Below are 19,600 nucleotides of genomic sequence, written 5' to 3'. Positions count from 1 at the left end.
CCACTCTTTATATTGTCACTGAACCAAAAAGACTTTCTTCTCAAAGCTCATTTGGTGAGAGAAGGAAACTTTTGTCTACAAGGGAAAAATACAAAAAACAAGTCCAGTGATCCATTCTTGGGAGAAGGGATTAGTCTCTCCTACTCGGAAGCTGAAGAATTTGAATCATCCTCAACCCCCTCTTCTGCCAGCTAGTATAACCAATTTATGAAAATTTGGCTGGAAAGCCAAGCACTGGGACACTTTCAGCCATTCAGTGCTAAGGGTGAAAAGTGGAAGTTGGAGTGGTTGGACAGCAAGATGGAAGACAGGAAGTGGGAGTGGAGGTAAAGTAAAAAATAGAAAGTGGGCAAAACTAAGGGTTGAAGGGACTCTGCAAACCTTTAATAGTGCCTACAGTGCACCACATAAAGTGCGTTGATTGTACTATCTCCCCCATAGGAGCCAGCTGGTATACATCTTGGGTCAGTCCGTATGATGTAGAAATGTATCTACACTCTCTACCCCAACAAGTAGCATGAAAGTATCATCAAAACATTAAACTACAGTATAAACAAATTGTAAAGTAAAAACTTATTCCTATTGTTATTTCTCCTTCTCAAGTCAATATTTTTGTAGCATCATCTAACTGAACCCATGTGCATTTTTATTTTTGTACCATCATCTAACTGAACCCATGTGCATTTTTAGCCATGTACTAAGTGCTGAAACACCATCTGTACACAGTACAATGGAATATAAATTCAGTCGATTTACCCAGCAGGGAAACAGAGAAACAAGTAGCAATTGACTCATAAAGAGTAATATAACTTCCCTGTGCAATTTGAATCAGCTAATCAAAATCTACTATATCAACAATTTCAGTTGTCATATTTGGTAACATATTGCTTCTACCTTTACACAGCTGACTTAGGTTGAGTTACCATGAAGCTTAGCACTCACACAAGCACGTGTGAAACCGCAAGTCATTCTGAAATAATGCGGCAAGAAAAACCGTCTCTAAAGCAAATAAGGATGAAAAATAAAATGACTAAATTTCAGATTGTCTTTTTTTATTTTAGGTCATGAGAAATAACATTTTATTAAATAAAATAAATACTCTATGAAAGCTATGTCAAACGAATCAAGATATCATACGATGGTGGAAAAATGCTTGACAATCTTGAGCAGCCAAGAGATTACCGGGGGGAGAAAAAAAAAACTTGGTTCTATGCTATCGAAACAAATCTACCACTGTTGGAAAGATGCTGAGGTATGTACAGTAGAGTACAGGAAATCATGACAAAATTCTCTGATGTTGCTACTTAAAACATAAAATAATTTATAAGCACCTTTGGTCTCATGGAAATACTAGTTATTTGTCATCAGTGAAAAATTAAAACTTGCAAAATGGAAACATATCAAATCTAACATACTTATCCCAACTTTTATGTTCACATGTCCCCTCAACTCTACAGTGAAGCTTGAGAATTGCCTACAAAAATTACAGCCTTCTTTTCTTTCATTATTGCAACAGATCCCGCAGCTCTTCAGAACTTCCTTTTCTCACTGTAAAAAGTAAACAGGTACATAAATGTGCACTGACAATTCATAGGTAGACGAGTTGGGAATGCAAGGAGCTGATTCCAAGATATCTGCAAAATACTGAAGTATCCATTTCACAGACTTTGATGCAACCAAACACCAGTGCTTTCAACTCCACTACAACCAAGCTGACACCTTCCCGTTTTACTTCCAAGTACAGTTACCACACTAAACTCCTCTTCAACTAAATAGAAACTAGCAAATCATCAGTTGCTACTTGAAAGGATAATACTAACTAATACACCAAATTCAATTTCATTTCTGAACTCATGAAACTACATGAGGTTCTTGTCTAAAACTGAACCCCAAACCAAGAGATATCCAGTTAGTTTGAAGTTCCAACATAAATGTGGCCCTCTAGGTGTTCTGACTGGCCTTCAGGCATTTTGACTGTGAGAAAACACTGGCTACAGATCAAAAACTTAACAAATCTGGAAACCTTCAACGTACTCCAAAACTGACCTTCCCATCTTTGGCACGTTTAACGACTTTCTTGGCAATACACAAATGTGTAAAGATACAAACGGAGACTTGCAACGTTCAGCAAGCGACACTCTTGTCAAATTGGATACCATGCACCCTACCTCAGTTCCAACCTCTTCTGTTAAGTGGGTTAACCCTGAGTATGAAAGAGCCCTCTGCTCCAGAGCAAGACTCTCAACCCTCGACAAAAAAAAATTAAATTAACGTCCTACAAAGCACCTGTCCCAGATGCAAGACGAAAGAGACTTCCTACTCTAGGGACGGCCATGAGCAACTGTGAATCGGCAATAGCAGGCAACTACACTCGTGTTCTACTTTAAAGATGGTAAATCTGGAAAGAAGCCTCCTATTGTATATATAACCAATACTGACCTCTGGAACAGGGTAAACAACAGCTGTTTAATGCCTCCCTTCGAGGTGAAATGCCCTATGAATCTCCTCCCCTAACCAAAGGGAAAGAGGCACTTTTTTGCTGCCAGTGTCAAATGTGGAGGAACACCCACCAACCTAAAGACTTCAGGAAAATCTGTATGGCTTAACTATGGCTTCTCATATCACAGAAAATATATCATACCTTGTTGATCACTTTTACAAGCCAAACTTACTCCCATGATCCAAAGAAATCCATAGTTTTAGAAGCTAGTATAAGCCACAAAAGAAAACCTGAAGACATAATGGCATCACTTTGAAAATATTTGTTTCAAGTCTTCAGAATGCAGCACAATGTGGCATTTACAAAAATATACATCTAGCCACAGACGGAAATATCTCACTAAACCTCTTTTCCAACGTCTTTCAGACGTTAATGTTGTCACTCGCATTATCGTCCTCCTTTTCCTTGATCCTGTATTCCTTCCCACAAGAACTGGGAGACAGACAATTAAAATACATCCTAAATATCTGCTGATATCATATCCTCGGCATAGGTTCATTGGGCTTCGCAAAATTCTGAATCTCGTCAATGCCCTTCTTGGCAGCGCACGAAATGTCATCAATCGATTTCTTCGCTACGCCCGAGAACCCATCCACGGACTTCTTTGCAACGAGGGAAATGTCGTCGACCGACCTCCTCGCACTCTCGGTGATCTCATCGAAAGATTTTTTTGTGTGCGAGAGTAATTCTGTTGTACTACGTTTGTAAGTAGACATGATCTCCTCCACTTCCCTGTTTATCTTACTTATGACGAACTCCATAGCATCACGGCCCTGTGGATGCAAAAGACAAAAGATGAGAGTTGGACTTTAAATCATTCTTACTTAAATTCCCTCAAAAAGGTTTGATTATACGACCTCAACTTAACAAAGTTTGTGGGTCTGGCCTTTCTGCTATGTAACAAAGTCCATTAAATAACAAAGACCCTTTGAACTATCACCAATTCCACAAAGCTTCTAACCCCAACTAACCTGTACTTTAAACTAAACATGCAATTTAAGAGACATATCTAAAAATGTATCATCTCAAATGGTAGCATAGAAAAAAATAATCATAATATGGTAGCAGATAAGTGCAGAAGTCTGCTGATATGAGGTCCATCAAGTTGGGTTAACAGATTCTAGGTGAGAAATATACTCTTGGGACCAACTGATCTGTTTACCCAACTATTGTCAAACAAACACTTGACAAAACCTATAATAATGAACATAATGAAACCGAGCACCCAGCGCTACTTGCAGCTACATGGATGACTTCTATCCTATTTAAAACGAGGGATTCAGACATCCAGTCCAGATTCAGTGTACCTCTAAATTAATAAAGACAATAACTAATTTATTGACACATCTTCAGAAATTTCTTTGACAGAAGGCATCATGAACATCATGAAATTCTTGAGGTTTGTGAATGACTGTTCTGCTTGCTTTCCCTCTGCATGTTTACAAACTTCAGCTGTTTTCACGAAAGTACAAAACATACTGTACTCACACTTAGTCTATAAAGTATTTACTACAGTTCCTGTATAAAGGCAAGTCTAAGAATAGAATCAGTAGGCAACAATAGCCACAAAAGTACAACTTTAAAACTGAGCTTACAGCACAATCTTTCTGTCAGTAATAAATTACAAAAACAATTTCAAAATTAACCTATGCTACATTACAACCTCTATGAGACGTCAAGAAACTGTCCTTACCTTAAAAGAATTTTTAGTAATACTATTCAGGAGATAGTTCTCCATGTACGAGTTTAACGGGACACCCATGACAGTCACAATTGTTTCCTGCCGGAGGATAGTCTTCTCACTATCGGAAGGATCAGGTGAGTATGTTAATCGTTCGTCCAAGCTAACTGTGTTGGAGAATGTTACCTGGAAGGATGAAAATCATTCAGTATACTGTACAGTTTTGCTGAATGAAAATTTATAAAATTATCTCTTCAATATATCCATCATCTGGGAGGTATAGAACTTCATATAAAGCATTAATTAATACCAATATCCCTTATAGGGAAGTACAGTGAACCCCCGTATTCGCGGGGATGCATATCACACCCCCCGTGAATAGCTAAAATCCACGAATAAAAACACTTAGAACTGCCCATTTTGATAGTTTAAACACAGAAAAACCCTGTAAAAATGCATATACCTGAGTATTTTAATAGTTTCATCACAAAAGTGCATTTATTCATGAAAATTATATGAAAATACAGTAATTAGTGAATATTTCTCAGTGAAAAATACCGTGAATGGGCGAATTTTCCACGAATAATGGCTAGATATGTTCCACAGAGAAACCACAAATGTGTGAGTCCGCGAATCATGAGAATGCAAATACGGGGGGTTGACTGTAGTGCAGTCAGTGCACCTAACGCTGTGCACACAGTAGGCACAACTTGAGGTAATGGAAATGGAATATAAAATATAAGCCACACGCCAAGACCTATGAGGTCAGTCAGCCCTGAAAGGGAAATTGAGAGTAAAAGGGTTTGATAGGTGTACCAGGAGGAAAACCTCGCAGTTACGCTATGAAACAATTGTTAGGATTGAGTGGAAAGCAAGAGGTACAGTCAAAGGAATGAAAGGGGATGCAGACAAGGGCTGAAGGGAGATTCTTCTATAGCCTCAAAAAAAAATTAATGGACACAGTTCTTACATTTCTGGTCCTCATAGTCATTGTCTTCTCGGCTGGATTCACCTCTGAATGTTCATAACCATAGCAAATACGGTCAGCACCAAGGATCTGTAAAGAGATTCGGCAATGAGAAAAAATCAGACTACAAATGCTATTAGGGTAAGGAACTTAGTGCAAAGGTTTACTCAGGCATAAAGAATTCAAGGCCTTAAAAAAGATGACTTCAATTACTACAGCACTAGAATACTGTAAATGGGAAATATATACTGTATATATTCAGATTCATGAAAATCTCCGTAAAATTCATAAAAAATTGAAAAAACTGCAGTTCTGCATAAAACAATAATTAAGAATCCTTTAATTACGACATAAACCTAGGATGGTAATATTACAGAATGTATGACACTTGGCAGAAATTAGTGTAAAAATAAAACTTCATAAATAGAAGTACCTTGGTTCAATTTTATGCCTTGCCACTATCATCCTACTACTGTACTGTTTATCTTATTCTGAAGTTATAGCACTGATGAAAACCAATGACAGTCCCTTAAGATTTACCCTAAGTACTGTACACAAAAAATACTTATAAGAACTTCAATATTTAACCAAAATCTGTGAAAGCAAGTATTGTGATGTGCATTGCACAACGTGACTCTTCTACTGTGTTGCAAAACAAAGATTTATAACTAACTAACATACCGTTAAATAAAAGACAACAGGTCAACAAGATTCTTGTACAGTACAGTAGAAAATACTATCCTATGACCAACCATTCCATTTTTTAATAAATTCATCAGATATATTTTTATGAAAACCCTTCATCACAATAAAGAAGTCCAACCCAGAGAAAAAAAATTGCCTATAAGAGCGCGCAAACTTACCGTCTGTGCCCATGACGGCAGGCCCCACCGAGAACTGATGAGTCTGTGTGTGTGCAGGACTCCGTTTTCCACATGTCGCTCTATGACGTCTGTGCCGACGACGGCTGGGTTGTGTGGGTTGGGGTATTTTCTCCAAACTGCTTGGGTTACTGTTTCCCATGGGTGGCTGTAGGTATGAAAGAGAAAAGAAGTCATGGAATGGAAAGGAATTACAAAATTTAGGCCAAAGGCCAAGCAAAAACTGGGACTATGCTGAGGTCATTCAGTGCTGAAAGGGAAACTGACTGTAAAAAGGCTTGAAAGGTGTAACACGAGGAAAACCTCACAGCGCACTATGAAGCAATTGTTAGGGGAGGGTGGAAAGAAAGATGGAAGAAAGAGAATACGAACAGAAGTACAGTAAAAAGGAATGTAAGGGGTTGAGCTAGAGGCCAAAGGGACACTGCAAAGAAACTTCAGCAGTATCTACAGTACATTACTTTTGGGACTGACAGCCCTAACCCCCCTTCAGGGTAAAGAAAGTTATGTTATTGAAGGTGGACACAGAACACCATTAACATGAGTTTCCAAAAACATTTACGTCAAGATAAGGGCAAAAACTAAAGTGTGTGCATTGCAAATTACACAAGACTAAAATAAAATAAGGATGTATCTAGATTAAAATAAACAGATCTTTGACAACGTAATCATTAAATATTCCTGGCGCAATCTGACGGCAATGAAGAAAATGCTTTGAACGAGCCAGCTGTCAGCCAAACCACACATTAAGATGACCAAAAATAGCTACCCTCTTGGCTACCAACACTTGGAACAAAGAAAGAATGCTCACAATACATACTAATTTATCCATGATTTAAATGTATTTTAGGTATGGGTTTTAAACTGCAGTGCTAAACTGAATGCTTACTGTACATGATAAAGCAATACCATATTTGAGACTAAATATATATTGTGATTACAATGAAAGAATCCACGATTTCAAAAGTATTTAACTTATGTGATTTCAACTACAATGCCAAACTGAGTGCTTACAAGATAAAGCAGCATATAAGTTGGGATTTCCCACAGGAAATGAAATTTATGCCAAATTCTTTTAATTACTGTGAAACCTATCAGAGGCCAAATTCTTACTTTGAGCAATTTGTCAATCACAGTTCTAAAATACCACACATACAGTAGGCCTAGCCTATTCATGGAATAAAATACTATTCCCCAAATTAACATTCTCCAGTTTCAATCTAAAACACACACTAATGTATACAAAACTAAAAGATACACAAACTATAATATATACTGTACATATATTACAAATATGCCAAATTTTAATGTGTCCTTTTCACTATTAATTTTCCACATAAACAGGCTTCTATGAAGTACAGAAGATGAGTTCAGAACCTATAAAACCATCTTAATTCAAGATATTTTGCAACATACTTTCAAGAACATGTACAACATAAATAAGCAAAACTCACAGAAGTGTCAGAAATGTAATTACCCTGATTTAAAACTTAAAGATAAAATAAAAACCCTCCTATTCATATTCTATCTCAGCAATTTGTGCAATACAATTTTCAAGTTATTAATTTTTAGGAAAAGAGGAACTTATGTAACAAAACAGAAATACTGTATAGCCACTTTCTATAACAGCCACTGAGTTATATTTAGTTCATAATATCATATTTTAAATAATAATCATTTTCATACGGTATACCCAGTAACTGATTACTGAAACAGTTTAAGTCAACATATAAATTTGAAACATGAAACCGCTACATATACAAACAAGATGAGTAAAAGTAAATAATACTAATAGAGAAATAAGCACAGGTAACTGTGAGATGCTACTAGGATACTGTACAGTCTGTCAGATGCACAAAAGTCAGTGCTAAAGTTCAGATGAAAAATCAATGAAAAATTTCTCCAGCTTTTCATGAACTACGAAAACTCAATCAAAATTCTTTCAAGAAATTCTTGATAATGAAAAAATAAACGCAAGATTCGAGATGATAACTCAAACGTTCAACACTGCACACAGAACAAAAAATAAGTATTTGATTTGTATAATAGGACAGGGCATTGTGCCGCTAACCTTAATTGTTGTAAATCTTTAGAAACAAGAAATTAATAGTGCTGTATTGATGTAGGAAAGGGTAATTATCCAATAAAAACATTGATAGATGTACATTTACTGAAAGGGTACAAATCTTGGAAGAAAAATGGGACAATGCAAGGTTAAAAACTGCATAACAGTTGATCTCCAGTCAATTTGGTCACACATAACTTGAAAGATGGGAGACAACCAATAATTACATTCTGCCTTAACTTACAATCCTGTGTTGCAGGCTTTCTACATAAAAAAAATCCTATCACTAGTGGCAATGTGCCTGAAACACACATATCAGTGTAACCATAATATACTAATAATATACACTTCGGGCAGAATACTTTACTTTATAGCTCATTAACTTACTTCTGTGCTGCTTAACAGCAGGATACACAGGCTAGCCTACATTTATTACTTAGAAGACCTATGCTAAAGTTACTCTAAGGGAGAACTTTTACCTTGATATTAACATATAAAAATTCACCTCCGGATGAAATAAATTCTTTTACATAGGCAAAACCTAACCTAACTAACTTCTCAACTGGTCTACATTCAGATGTACGTTGCCCTACATCTTAGGAAGTAATAGTCAAATAAACATACATTCTAACCATTAAAAAATTTAATAAAAGAGGACCATTAAAATGAAAAAAAAATGCCAAGAGAAGGCTTGGCCTGTGCCCTACATATGCCTTCCTCAGCCAACCTACAAAAACCTAGACTAGGCCTTTAATGATTAAAAAATTAATAAAAAATTACACAAATAAAAAATAAAAAAGTTACGCAAATAACTACTGAGCCTACCACCAAGTCAGGATAGAGAATACCTAACCTATGCCCTACTGAGGCCTTATTCCCTCTGCCTAGGCCTATAAGATCATGGCCCTTGAACTATAAAGGTGAAATTGGTCCAACAGTCACATTAAAGGGTAAGGCAATCCACTACCGAAGCCGGTAACCTTGGGAAGCTGAGAGGGGGAGGGGGAGGGAGAGAGAAATATCCCGGTTTTTTTTTAGCATAGCAACAGCAGATGTCCCTAAAATAATATAAAATCTGCTCTAAAAATGTGTAGTTATTACTCTTATACATCAAATGACACTTGGAGGTTAATATTATGGAGTTTGTTCGTTAAAATTATTACGTAATGTGTATGGAAGAGCTATTGGCAGATTTAGTTGAGTTATGGCTGAAATATAAATGATCTCCATAAATTATTATAAAACACATAAATTCCTAACTATAAAACAGCCTCGGAAAACGTACGATTATTATTTTTATACATTAAATGACATTAGGACATAAAGGTTACAGGGTTATTCAATAAGAAATGTTACGTAGCCTAATGTACATGGGAGACTTTGATATTCAGTGATTATAGCTTAAATTACAAAAAGTTTCCATAAATTAACATAAAATATACTCTACAAAAGTGTATTTATTACCATTATTTACAAAATGTGAGTAGGAGGAAGGGGAGAAGAGTATTATCTAAAAATTAAAAAATATTCCCATTTTCTATCATTCCATCATGACAGACGACACTCACTATTTCGTGATTTTCTTCTTAACCAACTTGACACTATTTTGGGTTTTAATATGACACCACAGATCACCATCACATTAATCATTCGACACGACGTTCCCGGAATTTTATAAAATATATAAAAAAATCAACTCGACCTCGGAAGTCGAGACGAATATTATTCCGAAGGGCGGATTTCGTCATCATCGACCACCAACCACATGACTTGAATTCTTCCTTTTCGTTCATTTCTCCTCTTCTTTATTCACTTTCGACTCACCTGAATACATGTTCGGACGTCCAGATCTTCATGATGGTAGATTAAATGTAGTTAATTTTGATATCGACCTTTGGGAGGGTTTTTTTTTCAAATTCGACACCGAGCTCAACAGCAATCAGTGAGGCCTTCCGTTCTTGCTGCCTTTAGCTGACTGAAAGGAAGGAGGTTGGGAGGCCGACCTACGAACAGCCTCCGTTTGGGAAGCTTTACGCAATGGCTATGTTGCGAGTTACTCATTAAATTTTTAAATAATTTTGGGAATTAAGGCCTAAGTATTCCATATTAACCTATTCATAATTAATAGATATATAATTATAATTGATTTATATATATTTACATTCAAATATAACCGGGCTTACGAGTACAACTCACATGAATATTACACATCCTTGGCACCTGCTTCAATTTAGTTTTTGCGAATTACATATTTGTCTACGATTTATTTCGTCCTTATATTTATAAATACCCAATTTTATCGTACTCATAATTAATATATATATATTTTTATAAAATATATATAATTATATTTAAATACGACCTAAATTAAAATAAAAAAATCGTTTTAATATTTGACAAACTGGCATGTTTTATCATCTACGTCATATTGACGTCACTGGGTGTGAATGTGTGGATGGCACCCGCCAACATTAAAGAGTAGATTTCATTCACCATGGCATACCTTTGGTGCCTATAATATCATCTATACGTTAAACCTCGTTAAATTTAGTGAATATTATACAATATTTTAATCTATTTATTAATTTCTGTCATTGTAAGTCTTTAATTTTAATTAAAAAGACGTTAGGGAATCAGGAAATTATTTATTTTAATAAATTCACATTTCTTTCCAAACGCCTACGCTCGACTCCCACGCGAGGGAAAAAATAAAGATGGTGAGGTCGAAAATGGCCTTTGTTTGTTTTATTGTTTGTTTTTCTGGGTCGTATAAGTTCAATTCTCCCATCTATTCCTCATAGAGCGAATCAATTCCGATTAGAATTATGTTCCTAGTGGATAGCTTCGTAATGTCACATAGGCCTATGATAGAGCCTACTCTCAGGCATACTTACTCGACCTTATAATAAATATCACGAATATCTGTTCTCATTCGAATGCTTGCAAAGAAGTGAAATGTGCAACATGCGTAACGGGATTCAACGCTCTGCTTGTTATAAATTTACTGGGTTTTATATCAACCTTTCCCTCCTCAAATTGCTTCCCAAAGCATGAACATCGCGGCGACTTCCGCTTTTTTTGTGACACCCTCTTTCATAGGAATTAAACTACAGCTTTATCTTGAGCTTCTAATTAAATTATAAACGCTATGAGCCTCAAGTACATTAGGAACATCATGAAAAAACAATTGTTTACTTCACATTACATGAGACTCATCACATTAAAACAATTTTGTCACATTACATGAGAAACATCACATAACAGCAACGTGAACCTCATAATGAGTGAGAAGCATGACATAGCGATCCTGAACTACTACTTACGTACAGTGAATTCAGTTACATATTTTTTTTTTTACAAAATTAACTGAATTGGAAGTATTCTCTCTCTCTCTCTCTCTCTCTCTCTCTCTCTCTCTCTCTCTCTCTCTCTCTCTCTCTCTCTCTTCTTCTTCTTCTTCTTCTTCTTCTTCTTCTTCGTCTCTCTTTCTGCAATGCGTAAAAGTAATGCTACGACAATTACTTCCGCGTTCAGCTGAGTGACTGCGACATTTGAGATTCGAGATTTCATGCTCTCTCTCTCTCTCTCTCTCTCTCTCTCTCTCTCTCTCTCTCTCTCTCTCTCTCTCTCTCTCTCTCTCAAAGCAACTATTGCGCTGCGCATGACTTCAGTGGTTAGGCCTGGGTCCTTATAGGCCTACCCCTATGTGGACCCTGGTTTAATCGACAACTTTATTGATATGTTCTGTATAAGAAACTTATGAATTACTTATTTATTAGTTTAAAGCTATTTTTTTTTTTTTGTAGCATAGACCTCTTGATATCCTTCGGTAGACATAGAATTAAAAGTAGGGCTGGCAAAAGAACTAATAATAAATCATTACAGGCGATTGATAGCTAGATAGGCCTACAAAAATTTAGCAATTGTTTAGTAATATTGTTGAAAATATTGCTATCGTTTTTAGATAAGCTAATAAACAGCAATAGTTGGTAGTGTTATATATAGCAAATAGCAATAGTAGTTGTGTTAAATGCAGCATGAAGCAATTGTTTCTGGTGTTAAATATAGCAAATAGCAATTGTTTATGGTGTTGAATACAGCAACTGTTTCTGGTGTTGAATATAGCAAATGTAATTGTTGTTAGTGTTAAATATAACCTGTATACGTATTTATGAGCTACATTTAATTACACATTACGTATCTGGTTCCAGCTAGATTATTAACATAACAAAAATATAATTAATTAATGATGAACCGTTGCAGAATGTAGTGTATGTGTGTGTATGCGTGCTAAGACTCGTGTGTGTATGTTTTGTGTCTGTAAGATTTATAGAAAGACTATCCACAAGGTGTAAGACGAGAAATGCACACATACGACTAAAAAAAGAAAAACAAGAGCGCGTCGACAAGAATCTAGGAGTCGTGGCGGCACGATGTCTGCACGGCAGATACACGCATCTCTCCTAGCAGAAATGTTGAAGGGCACGTGTCTGCTCTGCGTGTGTGTGTGTCCAGTGTTTGTCCGTTTATGTCCCTTTACGCTCGGCTTCTTGCTTATTTATCTATCCGTAAGTCTCTCTCTCTCTCTCTCTCTCTCTCTCTCTCTCTCTCTCTCTCTCTCTCTCTGTATGTGTGTGTGTGTTACATCTACATCTCTTTATATTCAGAGTCTGTCTGCTTATTTATCTGTCCGTTTATTACTCTCTCTCTCTCTCTCTCTCTCTCTCTCTGTGTGTGTGTGTGTGTGTGTATGTGTGTGTGTGTGTTCCGTCTACATCTCTTTATATTCAGAGTCTGTCTGCTTATTTATCTGTCCGTTTGTTACTCTCTCTCTCTCTCTCTCTCTCTCTCTCTCTCTCTGTGTGTGTGTGTGTGTGTGTATGTGTGTGTGTGTGTTCCGTCTACATCTCTTTATATTCAGAGTCTGTCTGCTTATTTATCTGTCCGTTTGTTACTCTCTCTCTCTCTCTCTCTCTCTCTCTCTCTCTCTCTCTGAATGTAGCACCCCATGAAGAAAGAAGAAGTATTTCCTTATCCTGTAAATGCAAATGAATAATGGCGTTTAACCAGCAGGATTTACGCTTGCATAGGCCTATAGCGCTATTGTGGGATACAGCTCAGTGCATTGCTTTCAAAGTTTTGTATCTCTGTATTCTGTCGAAGTTTGCAATTCTGTCCTTAATTTGAAATTCATTTCTCCCTCCTTTTCTTTTTTTTTTTTATTATTATTTGCCAAACTGGAGCACAATCCCGTCCATAAAAGGTCAGAAATTTCTTTAAATGTACTTAATTACAAATACGAATTCGAAAAGTTTGACAATCTAATTCGCTATTCTTCTTTTTGCTTTTTATGGGAAACGGACCTTTTATTTGGTTTTTGTCGTACCACAGGTCTACAGATACGTTAGTACCATAGGTCTACAGATACATTAGGACACAGGTCTAAAGATCCGTCAGTATCATATATCTACAGATACTCTAGTACCATAGGTCTAAAGATACGTTCGTACCATAGATCTACTGATACTCTATAACAGTACCGTAGATCTATAGATAAGTTAGTACCATACATCTACAGGTATGTTAATACTATGATCTACAGATACTTTAGCGCCATAGATCTGTAGATAAGTTAGTACCCTAGGTCTACAAAACTCTAGTAGCATAGGCCTACAGATCCGTTAGTACCATAAGTGCAAAAAAGATACCGGTTTGTTTTTACTTTATTACCAACTTGCATTCGCTTAACGAATTACGTATGAATTGCGTAGCTAAGTTTTTCGTTATATGCTCGTTTTACGTTATTGAATTCCGATAAGTTTTAGACTAACTGTAACCCACCTTGACTGTGGCCAGCCTTCGCCGTAATCGACGTTAGCCTGTGTAAAGGAAGCCACTAATCGATCCTGGCTAAATCCAGGCCAGTTCCTCCGCATTGTTTGATTTTGTTTGTTCCATTTAACGCTTTTGCTTTTTGTTTGTTGATCTGAAAGTCTCTCTCTAGATTTGGAGGGCGTTTGTTTACCACTTATTCATCTAAATTGTTTGACTTGATATTTGATAAAATCAGTGCTTGGTTTTATTTTTTTTTTTTCCATCGAACTCTTCCTTTGTTTGTTTAAAAGTCTGTAGAGCTTGAGGACGCTTGTTAAACTTTTCTTTACTTAATTTGTTTGAGTACTTTTGTTTATCCTTCCTTTACTTAAATTGCTTGAGTGCTTGAGTTAATATTTGATAGAATCAGTTACTTAGAATAAAATTATTTCTTGACAAGTTGTAAGTTCATTTTGTTTGCCTCAAAGCACAAAGGAAGCTTTGTGTTTGTTTTTCTTTACTTAAATAATTCGTTTGTCTGAGAAAATGATAAATTCAAACTCAGAATAAGGGATTTCATTATTTCATTCACTAATTCGTGTGGGATAGGCCTAATAGTGTAAAGTAGCACTATACAACTAATCACGGTCCGATATTATTAATATTTTATAAGTAACATAATACTTATGACTTGAGATAAAGTACAATATTATTTTAAGCCTACAGAAATTTCATTTCATTCACCAATCAGGGAGGGATAGGCCTAATAGTGTATAATGGTACTGTACAAATAATCTTGGTTTTATAGTATCAAGGTTCTTTAAGTAAAATAATGTTCATGATTTGTGATAAAGTACGATATCATTTTAGGCCTGCTTCTCTTTTAGATGTATCCAATGAACATTTAAGGGGTAAATATGACTCGTGGTTACATACAATATCATTTTAGCCCTAGTGCTGTTTCAGATGCAACCAATGAACATTTAAAGTGTAAAGTACAAAAAAAAAAAACTGCAAAGGCCACTTAAAAAGTATTTCCTTTTATATCACTTAAGACCTTTTTCTCCAAATTATCATAGAATTATTCATTTTTCTTATAAAAACTATCACTTTTAACCGATTCTACAACTGGCAAGTAGGCCTATCTATGTGAACCATTCAAACCCAGTCGGCCTAAGCTTCTAAATCCAAAGAATTTAATTGTTTTTGTGTCAGTGACCCGGAAATTTGTGGCGCCAGAATATACTTAGTCAATCAGTGTAAATAGAAAGTAAATTAAATATATAAAAAGAGACAGTAAATAAAAGAAAAACGTAATATAAAAATTAATTTGCACTTATTAGGTTTCCTGGTGAGGACAGTTGCACCGAGAGAGAGAAAGAGAGAGGATTTATTCTATTTACTCTTTTAACACTGCTGACAGTGGCTCTCTTTCTCTCTCTCTCTCTCTCTCTCTCTCTCTCTCTCTCTCTCTCTCTCTCTCTTCTAGATGCATATATATATATATATATATATATATATATATATATATATATATATATATATATATATATATATGCATAACACACCAGAAAGGTAAAGCGAAGATGTCTTTATAAATAAGTAACAAATAAATAAAGACATAAGTAACTAAGAAACATTTAAGTAACTACATAAATGAGTAAGCTAAAGCAGAAAAAGATAAGTATTAAGAAAGCAGAAGGGGAGAAAGAATAATGTAAAAAGTGTGCAAAGACTTTCACGCTCGATACCGAATGAGGTCAACAGGGGAAGTTCGCGAACAGTCTACTTACTGTTCCTTGACTGCTGTTCCTTGAACGCTACTTAGACCTCTGTTTAAAGGGCTAAATTTAGGTTTAGGAAATAAAACCTCGACTTTAAATTGACTTTTTGAATATATTACCACTGACCTCGGCTGGATTTAGGTCATGAGGTCACGAAAGAACATCGGCCTAGGCCTAGTGCATTGAAGCTCTGTCTACATTGCATTATAGGTTTAATGGTAAGAACAATGTTAAGCTTTGTGGAGTAATAATATGTTTCTCTTAAAGGAAATATTGCCTCTCTCTCTCTCTCTCTCTCTCTCTCTCTCTCTCTCTCTCTCTCTCTCTCTCTCTCTCTCCGGGGTCCAGGAAAAGGGTGAGAGAGCGCTGACTTCCCCTTTACTTAATATAGACTGGCGAAGCCGTATATAATAGACTCAGTTTAGGAATGGGAATTGTCTGGAAGCCGGAAATTCTGGGAACGAGAGAGAGAGAGAGAGAGAGAGAGAGAGAGAGGAAGAGGGGGGGGAGAGCTAAGCCGGGTTAGTTACCAGGTATCTCGTGAACATTTCGCTACATAGAGCCGGTCGGCGACTCGGCGAAGCTTACTTGCTCTCTCTCTCTCTCTCTCTCTCTCTCTCTCTCTCTCTCTCTCTCTCTCTCTCTCTCTCTCTCTCTCTCTCATTAGAAGAATCTTAAAGGGAACGATGACGTCAGCCGTAAAGGAAAGAGAGAGAGATAGAGAGAGTCATAGACGAGACTCAGCGGCAACTCTTCGCGTTCACGTGAGCCGGTGACGTCAGAACATCTTTCTTCCTTTTATTTTTGCTTTGTTACTTAATCCTCCATCATTACAAATGACTGCTTAAATAAGAACCCTGATTACTGATCACTGATCTTTAACGGTTAATCATTGTACAGTTCATCTCAGCTTCCAATTATCGATCATCAATCATCACATTTTTACAAGGTCGATCACGCGACGCCACGAAACGCCGGCTCCCTAAAGCAGGTTTAAGCGGTTCCTTGGCGTATCTGGGCGTTCCATCATTGTTCCCCTGCACTCACCCAGCAACGGAAACATGGTGGGGGGGAGGGGTTTGGGGAACCTTGGGGGACCTGTTCCCAGTCCCAGACGCCCCAGAAGGAGACAATATCCTCACAAACCCCGGAAAACTTAGCCCATGAGTCTAGGAGCCGGTTTGGGATGCTACTTACCCGGTCTCAGACCCGCTTAAGTAACTATAATTTAAGTGGTGGGGGGTTGGGGGAACCTGGGGGAACCTGTTCCCAAACCCAGAAGGAGACGATATCCTTAAAAATCCCCCCCAAAAACTTAGGCATGAGTCTAAAAGCCGGTTTGGGTGCTACTTATCAGGTACTTTAGCTCAGACCCTCTTAAGTAACTATAATTTAGGTATTCTGGGCTTTCATTGAAAGGTCATGTGACCGCGCTCCTTTTAAGGTCACTTAAACTGTTGACCAAGCCCAAGTTTCTACTTAAGGCAGAGATTGCATTCACTGTTCCTTATCTGGTTTCAGATGCGCACTCTAGACTTATAATCTCATTTTTTTAGTCTTCCATAACTTTTGGCTGCTTTTATAAATGATTAAGTCTCTCTCTCTCTCTCTCTCTCTCTCTCTCTCTCTCTCTCTCTCTCTCTCTCTCTCTCTCTCTCTCTCTCGTAGCGTTCCGGACGTTACATTAAGAGTTCACGCAACGTTACTTAATTACTCAAGTAACCACTGTGTACTCACTTATGTATCTATTAATCTTTACGTATGTACGCATTTATCCTTAATCATATGAGTACATAAGTTATAATATAACTTATGTACTCATATAAAACTTATTTTTGACTTATATATTATATAAGTCAAATATAAGTTTCATATGAGTTGTAAGTGATTACACAAGTAAGCAGCTTTCTGTTTATTATTATGTAGTAAAAATGCTTACGTAAAAGACTTTAGTACTTATAACTCTGTGACGTCTGAGTGAAACCTCTGCAACACAGACATTTGGCAGTGACACATTCTCTCTCTCTCTCTCTCTCTCTCTCTCTCTCTCTCTCTCTCTCTCTCTCTCTCTCTCTCTCTCTCAGTATATATGTCCAGTAACTTAAAAGATCGACGCACTTAGAACCTACTTAATTCAGGCACAAAGCTATAAATATTTGAAAGCATATGAGAAAGAAAACAAAAGCTGTGAGAATTCTGGTTTATCGCCAACGCAGACGAGATAATAATGCGCTTGGCACGTGGAATGAGAGAGAGAGAGAGAGAGAGAGAGAGAGAGAGAGAGAGAGAGAGAGGCTCGTAATTTGATTCAAAGGTCGCACCAATCAGAAACAGAGATTATTTGATTGCTACTTCCTAAACCTAGCCCTAGATGTTGTGTCATATTCTCTCTCTCTCTCTCTCTCTCTCTCTCTCTCTCTCTCTCTCACACACACACACACACACACACATTTTATGAATCACAGGACTGACGATGCTTAAATACCGAACAAATAAATGAAAATAAATCGATAATTCAGGCAAGCAAAGATGGAATTGAACACACGGTGGGTGAGAAAGAGTTTCTGAGTCACACTTTCGCTCCGCGGGAGGTTGAGAATTGTATCATATACTACCGGACTCCCGTGAAGGGTGAAGATAACATCATATTTTATATAATAACTCATACTTAAGCTATCTTAAGTAGCTTGAATTCTTAAACAGCTATACAGGAAAATGGAGTGCTACATAAGGCATAGGCCTAGTTTAAGATGACAATCCTTATGATTAATAATCATAATCACGCTTTAATGCTTATTTATTTTAGTTCTCTGATATTATTGCTCTCTCTCTCTCTCTCTCTCTCTCTCTCTCTCTCTCTCTCTCTCTCTCTCTCTCTCTCCATTCCTTATGGTTAATAATCTAATCATTAATTTTATCACACTTTATTGTTGTCTTATTCGTTATTATAATTCTCTGCACATTATCTCTCTCTCTCTCTCTCTCTCTCTCTCTCTCTCTCTCTCTCTCTCTCTCTCATAGTTTGTCTCCCAATATATGATTGTTACAAAATATGACTTCGCACTAAACCGGTTTGCATCGGCGCGAGTCAGTTGTTGAAACATCGATTTGACCTCGACTTTTCTAGAAGCAATGTCGTTTTTTTTTCCATGTTATCAGTGCAAAACATAAGTTATGGATTGTTGTTGTTGTTATTGAATGAGTGAGCATTATGCCAGCACGGGCTCTTGCTCTTTGAGCAGCTCGTGAGAGTTTAAAAAGAGCGGTTTAGATTGTGTGATGTTTCCGGTGATAAGAAAACCGTTTATTTTTATCTGTCAGGCAGAGCTTTTTTTTTTTTTTTAAACCGCTTCAGCTTTACGTTGATAATTATAACTTTATCATTAACATAATTTTTACTCATTAACACACATTCGTTGGCAAAATTAACTGTTCATTTATTGTTAATTGTTATTTTTTTCTTAGCAAAAATCTCGCGGGCGTCAGCGAACGCTAACCTAGTACTAATGGACCAGCCACCAGACGCATTCTTCTTTTGTTTTACATTCTTAGGAAAAATCTCAAGGTTTGTTTGTCGATTTCGGACGCAATCTGGGGTATTTGCAAGTCAGTTCAGTGTATTGTTTACTCGTTTTGTTTACTTGTTTACTGGGTTACGCTTAACCGTTTAAGTTTACTCAGCGTTTAGCTGTTAGTCCCATGTGTGAGCAAACTGCATATAATACGCAATTTCCTTCATCAGAATCACCAACAGCGCTTTATGTAAAATGCCTTTAAACTTACGTACTTTAATATTAATCCATTTTTATTAATTAAAAGAGGTAATTATTATTTTTATTATTATTTTTAATCTTGTAGTTGAAACCCGCTCTGGTTTTTCCATCCACGTTACCCTTTTCAATTGAGTT

General features: G+C 36.7%; 1 protein-coding gene across 1 annotated transcript; it reads right to left on the bottom strand.

Annotated features, from left to right (window-relative positions):
- Window positions 1–1,035: 1,035 nt before the first annotated feature.
- On the bottom strand, window positions 1,036–10,095 carry slmo (PRELI domain containing slowmo). Its single transcript, XM_067083398.1, has 5 exons — window positions 9,919–10,095; window positions 6,012–6,177; window positions 5,152–5,238; window positions 4,194–4,367; window positions 1,036–3,273 (listed from the first exon to the last, which is right to left on the bottom strand). The coding sequence occupies exons 1-5, from the start codon at window positions 9,948–9,950 to the stop codon at window positions 2,977–2,979; spliced, it is 756 nt and encodes a 251-aa protein (XP_066939499.1). The 5' UTR covers window positions 9,951–10,095; the 3' UTR covers window positions 1,036–2,976.
- Between the last annotated feature and the right edge of the window lie 9,505 nt (window positions 10,096–19,600).

Source organism: Macrobrachium rosenbergii, chromosome 40, assembly GCF_040412425.1.
Source record: "Macrobrachium rosenbergii isolate ZJJX-2024 chromosome 40, ASM4041242v1, whole genome shotgun sequence".
NCBI lineage: Eukaryota > Metazoa > Arthropoda > Malacostraca > Decapoda > Palaemonidae > Macrobrachium > Macrobrachium rosenbergii.
Note: the sequence above shows the minus strand (reverse complement) of the source record. Positions and strands in the feature narration are given on the sequence as shown.

Excerpts from the sequence above, each read along its gene's own strand:
- slmo (XM_067083398.1), bottom strand. The coding sequence starts at position 9,950 with ATGAAGATCTGGACGTCCGAACATGTATTCAG. Across the intron at positions 6,178-9,918 it reads ACGTCCGAACATGTATTCAG|CCACCCATGGGAAACAGTAA; the intron begins GTGAGTCGAAAG and ends TCATACCTACAG. Across the intron at positions 3,274-4,193 it reads TTACTAAAAATTCTTTTAAG|GGCCGTGATGCTATGGAGTT; the intron begins GTAAGGACAGTT and ends TTGCATCCACAG.